The sequence below is a fragment of the Schistocerca serialis genome, chromosome 4 (genome assembly GCF_023864345.2).
Source record: "Schistocerca serialis cubense isolate TAMUIC-IGC-003099 chromosome 4, iqSchSeri2.2, whole genome shotgun sequence".
In the NCBI taxonomy this organism is placed as follows: domain Eukaryota; kingdom Metazoa; phylum Arthropoda; class Insecta; order Orthoptera; family Acrididae; genus Schistocerca; species Schistocerca serialis.
Genome location: NC_064641.1, coordinates 587,363,444 through 587,376,540, shown reverse-complemented (window position 1 = coordinate 587,376,540; position 13,097 = coordinate 587,363,444). Strand labels below are relative to the sequence as shown.

At 39.7% G+C, this 13,097-nt stretch overlaps 1 protein-coding gene across 1 annotated transcript in view; it reads left to right on the top strand.

The window, feature by feature from the left end:
• Positions 1 to 9,514, top strand: part of LOC126475338 (ubiquitin-conjugating enzyme E2 variant 2) — a 58,597-nt gene extending 49,083 nt beyond the window's left edge. The window contains exons 3-4 of the mRNA XM_050103137.1: positions 7,666 to 7,791; positions 8,066 to 9,514. Of these exons, the coding sequence (XP_049959094.1) occupies positions 7,666 to 7,791; positions 8,066 to 8,206 (267 nt within the window). The 3' untranslated portion in view covers positions 8,207 to 9,514. The remainder of the gene's footprint in view (positions 1 to 7,665; positions 7,792 to 8,065) is intronic.
• The last annotated feature ends 3,583 nt before the right edge of the window (positions 9,515 to 13,097 follow it).

Below are 13,097 nucleotides of genomic sequence, written 5' to 3'. Positions count from 1 at the left end.
TAATATCTGGAAAAAGTGGTAACCTTTGTAAGCACATTGTGAAACTACAAGTGAAAAATCATCTTATTGCTTGCATTTAATGCATATTTTTCATGAAATAAACATTGTTTTTACCTCATTTTTGTGCGAGTGCATTACTACATCTACAAACATTTCTTATTAATTGTTCCACATATTAAAGACATTCATGATACATTACATATTCAGCACTGGGAAAGTGAAGGAAACTTTGATTACATACACTCATGCTCATAAATTAAGGATATTGCTGATACATGGTGAAACAACACTCTGGTGGTTGGATGCGGGTTTAAATCACCTCGGGGTATGACCAATGCGGTGCATTTGACCTGCGGTCGGCGCACGGTGGCGCTGGCAATAGTCCACATACGTATGGTGCAGCGAGTAAGTGTGCATAAGTTTTCAGACATGCTAATGGTGACTGTGTGCTGAAAATGGCTCAAAGAACACATATTGATGACGTTATGAGGGGTAGAATACTAGGGCGACTGGAGGCTGGTCTTGCCACAGAGTATGATCTCAAAATTATGGCAACGATTCCAGCAGACAGGAAACGTGTCCAGGCACTACAGCATGGGACGTCCACAGTGTACAACACCACAAGAAGACTGATATCTCACCATCAGTGTCCACAGACGGCGACGGAGTACTGCAGGTAGCCTTGCTCGGGACTGTACCGCAGCCACTGGAACAGTTGTCTCCAGACACATAGTCTACAGACAACTGAACAGGCATGGTTTATTCACCCAGAGACCTGCAAGGTGCATTCCACTGACCCCTGGTCACAGGAGAGCCCATAAAGCCTGGTGTCAAGAACACAGTACATGGTCATTGGAACAGTGGTCCCAGGTTATGTTCATAAGCGAGTCCAGGTATAGTCTGAAGAGTGATTCTCGCTGGGTTTTCATCTGTTGTGAACCACATACCAACCCCTTAATGTCCTTGAAAGTGACCTTTATGGTGGTCATGGTTTGATGGTGTGGGGTGGGATTATGATTGGTGCATGTACACCCCTGCATGTCTTTTGACAGAGGAACTGTAACAGGTCAGGTGTATCGGGATGTCATTTTGCACCAGTATGTCCGCCTTTTCAGGGGGGCAGTGGGTCCCACCTTCCTCCTGATGGATGACGACGCACGGCCCCACCGAACTGCCATCGTGGAGGAGTACCGTGAAACAGAAGATATCAGGTGAATGGAGTGGCTTGCCTGTTCTCAAGACCTAAACCCCATTGAGCACATCTGGGATGCTCTCAGTCGACATATTGCTGCATGTCTTCAAACCCCTAGGACACTTCAGGAGCTCCAACAGGCACTGGTGCAAGAATGTGAGGCTATACCCCACCAGCTGCTCGACCACTTGATCCAGAGTATGCCAACCCGTTGTGCAGCCTGTGTACATGTGCATGGTGATCATATCCCATATTGATGTCAGGGTACATGCACAGGAAACGGGCGTTTTGTAGCGCATGTGTTTCGGGACAGTTTTCTCAACTTATCACCAATACCATGGACTTATAGATCTGTGTTGTGTGTGTTCCCTACGTGCCTATGCTATTAGCACGAGTTTTGTGTAGTGCCACATTGTGTGGCACCACATTCTGCAATTATCCTTAATTTATGATCATGAGTGTAGGTGAATGTCGCTTTCCTGAATGAATTTCTTAGCAAACAAGAGTAACAAAAGAGTTAGAAAAGAAATTCTAAATTGTAGGAAAATATTTAAATAAAAGGTACTGGTGACTTAAATGGTCTTTTCTGAAAATTCTTAGTTGTCATGGAGCAGTTCTACTCTTACACAATGTCAATGTGAATAAAATAAATTTGGGTCTAGACTGAAGTGTACAGGTAAATAATTGTTTCTTACATTATTCATTAAAGAAAAATATGAGAAACAAGGACTATCTGAGCAATATTTATTCACTGCCACACATGGGCAGTGGCTTGCAGAGTTAAAATGTAATGTAACTGCCGAGGGAGAGTGTCATAATTGACTAAATATGTTTCTGCTGTAATGAACTAACTTTTCCACCCACTGTACTCTTATCAGAAATGAGTTCTTCACGTTCTTGCAGACAGTACACTTATGTAATAAATAAAAACCATGCACTGCTGGTTCTGAGGACAGGAGTTCTGCCCTAAGGCTGGAGTGCCCTCACTTGTAGATGTCTGTGTATCAGACCTAACCTTCCTAGCATCCAAGGTTTATTGATGGTAGCTTCATGATCTGGACACAGGGCGAAGACACCTGTCCTCATTCCTTCACATCCTCATCACCCTCTTCCCCCAACATTTTCATGTGGTCCTTTTCAACTCCATATGCCACTTTCCTGGATGTTGACCTCCTACTCTCTGATGGCACCATCCACATCTCTGACAGTACTAAAACCACCAACCACAAACAGTACCTGCATTTAAATGGCTGTCATCCCCTCCACACAAAAAATTGCTCATATACAGCTTGGATATCCATGGATGGTGTACCTGCAGTGACGTGAACTCCCTTGCCCAATATGCAGAAGGTCTCATGAGGGCCTTCACAGACTGGTGCTACCCCACAAACCTAGCCTGCAAACAGATTACCCGTGCGTGAACCTCACACACCCCTAATCCTTTCACCACCTTCAAGAATCAGACACAACAGAGCACCCCTCTCGTCGCCAGGTATCACCGTGGACCGGAAAAACTGAATCATATCCTTCGCAAGGGCTTTGATTATCTGTCATCATGCCCTGAAATGAGGGACATCCTATGCAAAATCCTTCCCCCTCCTCCTAAAGCATGTTCCTTTACCACCCAACGTACACAACACCCTGGTCGCATCTCTATGCCACTCCCAACCCCTTGCCACATTTATCATATCCTTGTAGAACTCCTAGGTGCAAGACATGCTCAGTTCACCCACCCAGCACTTCCTACTCCAGTCATCACTGTCGTACCCTACCCTGTCAGAGGCAGAGCTACCTGTGAATGCAGCATGTTAAATACCAAATCTACTGCAATCACTGCACTGCTTTTTATGTCAGTATGACAACCAACCAGTTGTCCACGACAATGAACAGTCACTGCTGAACTGTGGCCAAGAATTTAGTTGATAATCCAATGGCACATCTTGCAGCTGCAGCTTTGCTGAACCGGAATCCTGGCATTGTACATCCCAGAACTTTTGTACTATAATTAGACTTGGTCATGTAATTATCAGCTTTTCTGTAGCACCACAACTCAAAAGCTTCTATTCGTTTCTTGTCTGAACTGTTTATCATGTACGTTTCACTTCAATACAAGGCTGCACTCCAGACAAATACGTTATCAGGAAAAGCTTCGTAGCATTTAAATTTATATTCACTGTTACCAAATTTCTCTTCTCCAGAAATGTTTGTCTTGCTATGAGCGGTCTTCATTTCCTATCTTCTCTACTTTGGCCATTGTCACTTTTTTCATTACTCTAATGTCAAAACTTGTCCACTAATTTTGGTATCTCATTACCCTTGTGTTACTTTTGTTATCTTTTCAAAGCATTAATTCCATTTGTCTGATCTTCCTGGCCCTCTGCTGTCTCTGGCAGAATTACAATGTTACTGTCAAACCTCAAAGTTTTAATTTCTTATCCCGAAACTTTTTATTGTCTTTACTAGTTCCTCCTTAGTTTGCTTCACCACCTACTCAGTATACAGACTGAATAATGTGTGGGATTGGTGATAACAATCATTAGTTGTTTTGCTCCCTAAAGAGCAAAACCTGTGTAGGAATGTCAGATATCACTTCTGGTTCACTCAATGAATTTTAGTCGGTTGCTACGTACTGTGGCCTTCCTGATAGGAAATCACAAACCCAATAACACAACTGAAATAAAACTCAATAGACACGCAATTTGATAGAGGAATGATGTCAAAAGCTTTTTGGAAATCTAGAAATATGGAATCAATTTGAGTTTCCATGCCGATAGCACTCATTACTTCATGTGAATAAAGAGCTAGTTGTGTTTCACAATAACAGCATTTTCTGAATCCATGCTGACAGTGTGACAATAGACACATCCATTCAAGGTATTCATAATGTTCGAACTCAGTGTATGTTCCAAAATCCTACTGCTAATGGATGTCAATGATAGGGGTCTTTAACTACTCATTTTTCTGTTTAGAATGTTGGTGTGACCTGTGCCACTTTACAGTCCTTATGTCTGTTAATATTCACACCTGTCAGCACCAGCCTTCTTTGGAATTGAAATTATTACATTTTTCTTTAAGTCTGAGGATATTTCAGTTGTCTCATATTTTGCACACCAGGTGGAATAGTTTTGTCATTATAGGCACTCCCAAAGATATCAATAATGCGGAGGGAACATAATCTTCTCTAGGGGCCTTTTTTGGACGTAGATCTCTTGGTGCTCAGTCTAATTCTTCCCATAGTATCTTCTTCATTCAGCAACATTGTCTTCAGGTTCCTTTCTCTTGTGGAGCCCTTCTGTGTATTTCTTCCACCTTTCAGCTTTTCCTCCTCTGCTCAGTACTGGTTTTCCATCTGAGCTCCTGATATTCATACAGTTGCTTCTCTTTTCTCCAAAGGCCTCTTTAATTTTCATGTATGTAGTATGTATCTTCCCCCCTAGTTAAACATGCTTCACCATCTTACATTTTCCCTACGGCTTTTCTTTCTTAGCCAAATTGTACATTTTGCGTGTGTCATTTTTTATAAACCTGTATTCTATTTCACCTGATTCATTTGCTACACTTTTATATTTTGTCCTTTTGTCCATTAAATTCAACTTCTCCTGTGTTATCAAAGGATTTCTGTTAGGCCTTTTTTTCTACCTATTTCATCCTCTGCCACCTTCACTGTTTCATCTCTCAATCTTAAATGGTTAATTTGACTTCTGCTGTATTCCCTTGTCCTTTTTCTGTCTAACATTGACTAACACTTCCTCTTAAACCTCAATAATCTCTGGTTCTTTCGCATTATCCACATACCATCTCCTTAATTTCCTGCCTTTTTGCAGTTTCTTGGGTTTTAACTTACAGTTCATAACCAATAAATTGTAGGATGAAGTTGTAATAGGATGTGTAGATGAAACATGTATGGATGAGCAAGAGAAGCCCTCAACTCCACAAAGAATAGGAAAACTACTGCTGTAGATAGGATAAATCCTGAACTGCTAAAATATAGAGGCACCCCACTAGAAAAGGCTACAACATTTATTTAATATGTTTTGGAGAAATGGAACTTTTCTGCAAGCATGGTCACAAGCAAACAATTGCGAGGACTGTGAAGAAATCAGCTCACTGGACACCACACACAAAGCTGATGAAAGAATATTATACACAAGATTAATGGTTATAGCTGTGAGTTTATTAAGTGAAGAACAAATGAGATTTCAGAGGTGTAAGTTGACAACAGATGCAGAATTTATAATAAACAAATAATAAAAAAACGAAGTATACAGTAGTAGGGAAACCCATTTAAGAGTCATTGATTTTATTCAGGCCTTCGATGATGTTGATAGAAGAAAACTGAGGAGTTTTATGAGGAAAAGGGGAGACCCACAATACCTAGTGTATGTTTCAAATAATCTACAAAAACAGGGCTGTAATTTTAGATGTAAATGGTACTCTAACATGGGCTATAACCACAAACAAAGGAGCTAGACAGGGATAGAGCATTTCACCCACACTTTTTAACATTTAATCAGATGATGGCATCTGGAAATGGAAAAGAGATTTTTAGCAGTTTAATTAAGAAATTGTTGTTCGTAGGTGACCTACAAGGGGGAATACATGTCTTATAGAAGGTTTAAAGCGTACAGTTTGATGCTTTCAGAAAGGAAGACAAAATCAATGTGTTTTAAAGGAGAACATCCTGTAAGGCCAAAACTTGTAATTAACAGTAGAATAATAGAGCAAACCAACCTTTTTTAACTACTTGTTTTGTGATGTTATATATGAGTATGATGAAGACTTTTTAAGATTCTTTGGGAATAGATGTGGAACAATAAATAGGTGAAAAAAGGGAAAGGAACAAGATGGAAGTTTTACAAGCCAATGCAGTTCCAATGCTTGCTTATAGATGTGAATGGTGGGTTAAAAATAACTGCCAAAAAGGGTCATAGAAGCAACAGGGATGTCCTATCTAAGAGCAGTAAAGGGATGCACAAGAACGATAGATTTCAATATTAGAAAATTAAGGATAAACTTACTGTATTTCAATTTTGTTTGTGTGGCCATACTCCACAGCAAGCATAGAAATATTTGGCACCAAAAAAAGGCAGTTTTATTTACAAAACAAGTATTACTTTATTTCATATCCTAAATAAAATAGGAGAAAGGATTGAATGAGAAAAGATTTCCTCTCCAGATAACAAGTTTTAAGCCAGTCAGGAAAAGAGGTTGAGGAAGGCCAAGGAAGGAATGGGTACCATAATAGTCAAAAAGAAAAGAAAGGAAAAAAAACCTAAAATAGTTGAACTGGTAGTTGTGATAAATTATAGTCAGCATCCGTATGTGCCTGTGGAAATGTCTTACAGTTTAAAATCTGGTTTCAAAATCTCTCCTTTACTGTAATACAGTCAATTTGAAACCTTCCAGTGTCCCAGGTCTCTTTCCCTCCAGTCCCTATTTTTTTACGTTCCTTTTTTTAATGGAATTCCCTGTGGATTTTTATTTTCTTATTTGTTATTAGACCTACTTCCACATTGCATTTATTTGATTTTGTAGTCAGGTGACCAGAAGTCCTCTTTCTTTTTCCTGACACCAGAGTTCACTAATTCCCACTGTGTGTAACTTTAACATATCCATTTTGTTTTTTAAATTTTTTAACCTGCCTACTTAATTCCACACTCTGACCCACAGAATACTAGTTGTTTTGCTGTTGGCAATATCTTGCTGAGTAGTCCCTACCTAGATATCCTCAGAATATTTTACCCAAGGGGATATCATCAACATTGAGCCATACACAAGAGCTGCCTGTCCTCAGGAAAAATCATATCTGTAGTTTCCTTGTTGGCTAATGTTACAAGGTTTGATCAGTAGATTCTCCAGACCGTAGTGCCTGCAACTACTGAAAACACTGCTACCCATCTTCATTAACTACATGTTTGTCTGGCCTTTCCAGAGACAACCCTCCATTGCGGTTGCCCCTATGGTACGACTATCTGTATCATTGAGGCATTTAGGCCACCCCACCTCAGCAAGTCCATGGTTTGTGTGACGGGAAGGAAACTGTGTTATATGGTTGCTATTACCTTTCTCGATAGGGTAATTCATTCCTTTCTTTTAAGGAAAAGGTCAAATTGTAGATTTATACAGTAAAATGTTGCTGTAAACTGTGAGAAACAATGGGAGACGTTTTCGTATGTTCTCTTATGTTTCAGCAACACTCCTGTGTTCTGGTTTTTAATAACTGTTTGTTTTTCATGGCAGCACTATTTTCCAAATATTACTTGTGTGAGGAATGACATGGGAGAATTGTATGTACTTTACTTATTAGTGAACAGCAGGAAATGTAATTAAGAATGGGCCAGGCTATACATAGAAAATAACTATATGCCAGACCATGCTCTTCTATCTGTAACTCATAATTTTGTTGCAGCTATTATCATCAATGTTAAATACTGCTTATGTTTTTAAATCGTATACAATATTTTTAATTGCAGACTCCTTATGAGAACAGGATGTACAGCCTGAAAATTGAATGTGGAGCGAGGTATCCTGACGAATGCCCTAGTGCCAGGTTTATTTCAAGAATAAATATGACCTGTGTCAATAGTACGAATGGTGTGGTAAGAAACACTTTATTTTTTATGAAATAAATCATAATTTTTAGTTGTTAATGTGACAGATTTTATAGAATGTAGTGCTGGTGAATGAAAAATGTCAAAGTGAATGAACTTGAGGCCTCTGTGGAATGAGTTCAGAGTAAATATGTTGCTTTTTAATTTGCTTTGTTGGTTACCAATTTCCTTGCTGTTCTGTCTGTAATGTGACCTCATAATTTTTGAATTATTGTCATTTTCACCAAATCAAGTTATCAAGCTGCAGCATCAAATTTTGTAGGTTGACAGTAGAGCAGTTCCTGTGCTTGCTCGCTGGCAGCGAGATTATACAATCAAGACTGTCCTTCAAGAGCTACGCAGGATTATGACACTAAAGGAAAACATGAAGCTATCACAGCCTCCAGAGGGCAGTTCGTATTAGCAAATGGCTATTGCTGTGAAGGCAAACTGCAAGTATTTTGTGGATGGAGAGGAGAAAAGGGTGATGTTAATAATATTAAATGTTCACACCAGTCCAGAAGAAACCTGCATTACATTATTTCAGTATGTTGAATGTGAACTGCTGTAAAGATGTTGCATAAGTGAATAGCGAGCACTGTGAAATGCTGATATTTCTTAGCAAGTTTGTAATTCTGTGTAAAAAACAAAAAAAAAACAAAACAAAAAAGAAAGTGTTGGGCCTTCGTATATTTTTCTTGGTGTTATTTACCTCATTAAATTTTGCTGTAAATGAGATTAAACCCATTTAGAGTTCAGAAATCCCCACACAATCTCCAGTTGCAAGTGAAGCCTGGCCTACTGTCCAAGATTGAAATGAGATCTGTTAATTTTATAGTCTTTGGAAGTATTATGTGATACACTGGCTTGTCGTGTTTACTTTTCTATATTTGATTATGCAGCAATATCAGGACACCTTTTTTATAGTACTTAGATTTATTATAATTAGATATGAATAACATTTCTGATACTCTGTCTTAAATATGTACACATACTCCAAGTAAGAATGGATTTATTTGTTGGAATTGTCACCAGTTGCTTTGCAGCTGAACTATGACTGAAAAATAAATATATGTTGAACGTGGACTTGAACTTCAATGTTAAACTGTTACACTTAACCATTTTGTTCTCTTGGCAAATGAGATTCATGTGCATAGTAGTTAAAAACCAGGCTGCTATAATTGTTTTAACTCCAAAGTAAAAATTGTTATGTTAATTGTGAAATGTAATAGTTACAGGAATGATTGCATGCCAGTGGACTCTATCGGATATATGTAAGGCTCATTTCCTCACTGCAGAATATAAATACAGCCTTTCTTAATTGTAATAGGTTGTGACTGTGGTTATTGTGCTATTTCTTTTAAAGAATGTAATAAACACTTGCATGGCCCCACTACTTTGTTTCAGCAAGGTTTTTGTATGTAGAATGAAAATTGATGAAGTTCTCAGTGTCATCACTATTGGAAGAAGGAAAATAAAAATGTTGTTTTCCATACAAATGCAATACTTATTTTCATAATGAATAAGTCTGTGTCTGATAACTGAAGACGACATTTTATTAAAATTGTAAATCTTCTCCAATTTCTTTATTGCTTTAAATTAGCATGGCAGAAGATTTTGTTTAAAGGTTCAAGGAGAGCTAGCTAGTTGCATTATGTGATCTGTCACCTTTGCTTGTTCAGTAATGTAATTGTTTTCGTTGTTACATTAAAGTAAGCTAGTTGTGCAAATACTTCAAACTTTTCTTGTCTTTTGATTGCTGACTTTGTTTTATTACTTGCAAGAAAATATCAGAATGAAAGAAAGAGAGAAACAATAAGAAGGGATAACTTGAAGGGTGTGAAACTCATCACACACACACACACACACACACACACACACACACACACACACACACACAAGGGGAGGCCGCCAATTGTGAAATTCAGATTCGATTCATACTGCGCATAATAAAAGCTCATGGCCAGAGGTGTAATGTGGCAAAGCAGCAAAGCACCAAGATGTACTTCTCAGCCGTTGTCGAGAAAATCGACAGTTAAAAGAAACCGCGCCATGCAATTTTTTATTATTATTAGTTTTTTGTAAAATATATATATATATATATACATATATATATATATATTTGAATTATAAAAAACAAATACTAAAAAAAAGGTTGCATAGCGCGAGATTCGATCCGGCAACCTTCGGATTACGAACCCGAGCGCTTACTGCTGCGCCACGACGCTGTAAAGAATTATGAATCGTAGAGAGTATTTCACCGCAACGGTTTCTTTTAACTGTCGATTTTCTCGACAACAGCTGAGAAGTGCATCTTGGTGCTTTGCCACATTACACCTCTGGCCATGAGCTTTTATTATGCGCAATATTAATCGAATCTGAATTTCACAATTGGCGGCCTCCCCTTGTCAGAGCTACATTGCCCTGGATGACAACATGTTACTGAGGCATCAGCTCAGCTGGGATGAGGTTGAGTTTACAAGAGGACACAGGAGATGGGGATTGGGAGGGAAGTGCAACTGATGGCTAGGAGGGAGAGGAAGAAGTGAATGCAACAGAAATGCAGTACCACCTTGTTGCAGGCCAGAAGTGTTGCATATTGCACACAGGGACACAAGAGAAGGAGAAGGAGAGGTGATAGTTATATTGTAGTACCAGTGCAGTTTCTCCTCATAGAATTAGTGTCTCTCTCAACTTAGAAATCCACTAATCTGGTTATTTTATGCTAGTGGTATGTTATTTCATCCGTGAGACGACATCGTGAAACTACCAAAATGGCTGCTGGATGCAACACTGTATCCCATTCCAGATATGGCAGCCTCATACTTCTCAACTAAACATTTTTTATTGTTCTGCAGTAAATGAGTTTGTGAACTCCTCTGGTAGTTGTCTGAGCTGTAGTGTGTCCTGGTTGTGCCTTTTTGCAAAGACGTATTAATTGGGTTGATGGAGGAATGACCAGTCGTCTTGTATAAGGCAGATGGATTTTAAAATGTTGGGAGATAGAGAGAAATAGTTATGGCAGCAAAGGGTCAAATAGGCAGAAACACAAGGCCTAGTAAAAGAGATAGTGAATTTAATATTAATAACATACAAATGAAGCAAACAAAATGGAGTATACACTATGTGATCAAAAGTATCTGGACACCCCAAAACATACATTTTTCATATTAGATGCATTGTGCTGCCACCTATTGCCAGGTACTCCATATCAGTGACCTCAGTAGCCATTAGACATCGTGAGAGAGCAGAATGGGGTGCCCCTCGGAACTCAGGGACTTCGAGTGTGGTCATGAGATTGGGTGTCACTTGTCTCATACATCTCCACACGAGATTTCCACACTCCTAAACAGTCAAGTGGGGGGTGCCCCCAGGGATCAATGTTGGGGCCACTCATGTTCCTTGTTTACCCTGTGTGATCAAAAGTGTCCGGACACCTGGCTGAAAATGACTTACAAGTTCGTGGTGCCCTCCATTGGTAATGCTGGAATTCTATATGGTATTGGCCCACCCTTAGCCTTGATGACAGCTTCCACTCTTGTAGGCGTATGTTCCATCAGGTGCTGAAAGATTTCTTGGGGAATGGCAATCCATTCATCATAGAGTGCTGCACTGAGGAGAGGTGTCGATGAGGCCTGGCACGAGGTCGGCGTTCCAAAATATCCCAGAGGTATTCTATAGGATTCAGGTCAGGACTCTGTGCAGGCCAGTCCATTACAGGGATGTTATTGTCGTGTAACCACTCCGCCACAGGCTGTGCATTATGAACAGGTGCTCCATCGTGTTTAAAGATGCAGTCCCCATCCCCTAATTGCTCTTCAACAGTGGGAAGCAAGAAAGTGCTTAAAACATCAATGTAGGCCTGCGCTGTGATAGTGCCATGCAAAACAACAAGGGGTGCAAGCCCCCTCCATGAAAAACATGACCACGCCATAATACCACCATCTCCGAATGTTACTGTTGGCACTACAGATGCTGGCAGGTGACGTTCACTGTACATTCGCCACACCCACAGCCTGCCCTCGGATCGCCATGTTGTGTACCATGGTTCGTCTCTCCACACAATGTCCAATGTTTACGCTCCTTACACCAAGTAAGGCGTCATTTGGCATTTACTGGCGTGAAGAGTGGCTTATGAGCAGCAGCTCAACCATGAAATCCAAGTTTTCTCACCTCCCGCCTAACTCTCATAGTACTTGCAGTGGATACTGTTGCAGTTTTGAATTCCTGTGTGATGGTCTGGATAGATGCCTACCTTTTACATATTACAACCCTCTTCAACTGTCGGCTGTCTCTGCCAGTCAACATACGCGGTTGGCCTGTACGCTTTTGTGCTGTACATGTCCGTTCACATTTCCACTTCACTATCACATCAGAAACAGTGGATCTAGGGATGTTTAGGAGTGTGGAAATCTCACGTACAGATGTATGACACAAGTGACACCCAATCACCTGACCACATTCGACGTCTGTGAGTTTCGCAGAGTGCCCCCATTCTCTCTCTCACGATGTCTAATGACTACTGAGGTCACTGATATGGAGTACCTGGCGGTAGGTGGTAGCACAATGCATATAATATGAAAAACGTATTTTTGGGGGTGTCCAGATACTTTTGATCACATAATGTATATAAATTATGTGCCCTCTAGGATTATGGGTATCTCTAAAATATTTATGTTCGCTGATGACACTAATTCGGTAGTAAAGGATGTTGTGTGCAACATTGGCTCAGTTTCAAATAGTGCAGTTCATGACCAGTTCGTGGCTTGTAGAAAATAAACTAACGCTAAGTCACAGTAAGACTCTAACACGCAATTCAACAAAACCTGACTTTTTTAATTTCACAGAATGGACATATGATTAGTGAAACTAAACTGTTCAAATTTCTAGGTGTTCAGATAGATAATAAACTGTCGTGGAAAGCCCATGTTCGGGACCGATGACCATGGCAGTCTGGTCCCTTTAATCCCCCAAACCAACCAACCAAAGCCCATGTTCAGGATCTTGTTCAAAGATTTAATGTTGCCTTTTTACTACTCTACTATTCGAACGGTATCTGAAGTGAGTGATCGTTCGACACCGAAATTAGTCTACTTTGCTTATTTTCATTCACTTATGTCGTATGGTATTATATTTTGGGGTAACTGTTCCCATTCTAAAAGGATGTTTTTGGCTAAAAAAAGGGGCAATAAGTGGTGTAAGTTCTTGAACCTCTTGTCGACCCCTGTTCACGAGTTTGAGTATTTTGACATTGGCCTCTCAATATATATATTTATTTCTGTCATTTCCTGTTAACAATATTAGCTTATTCCCAA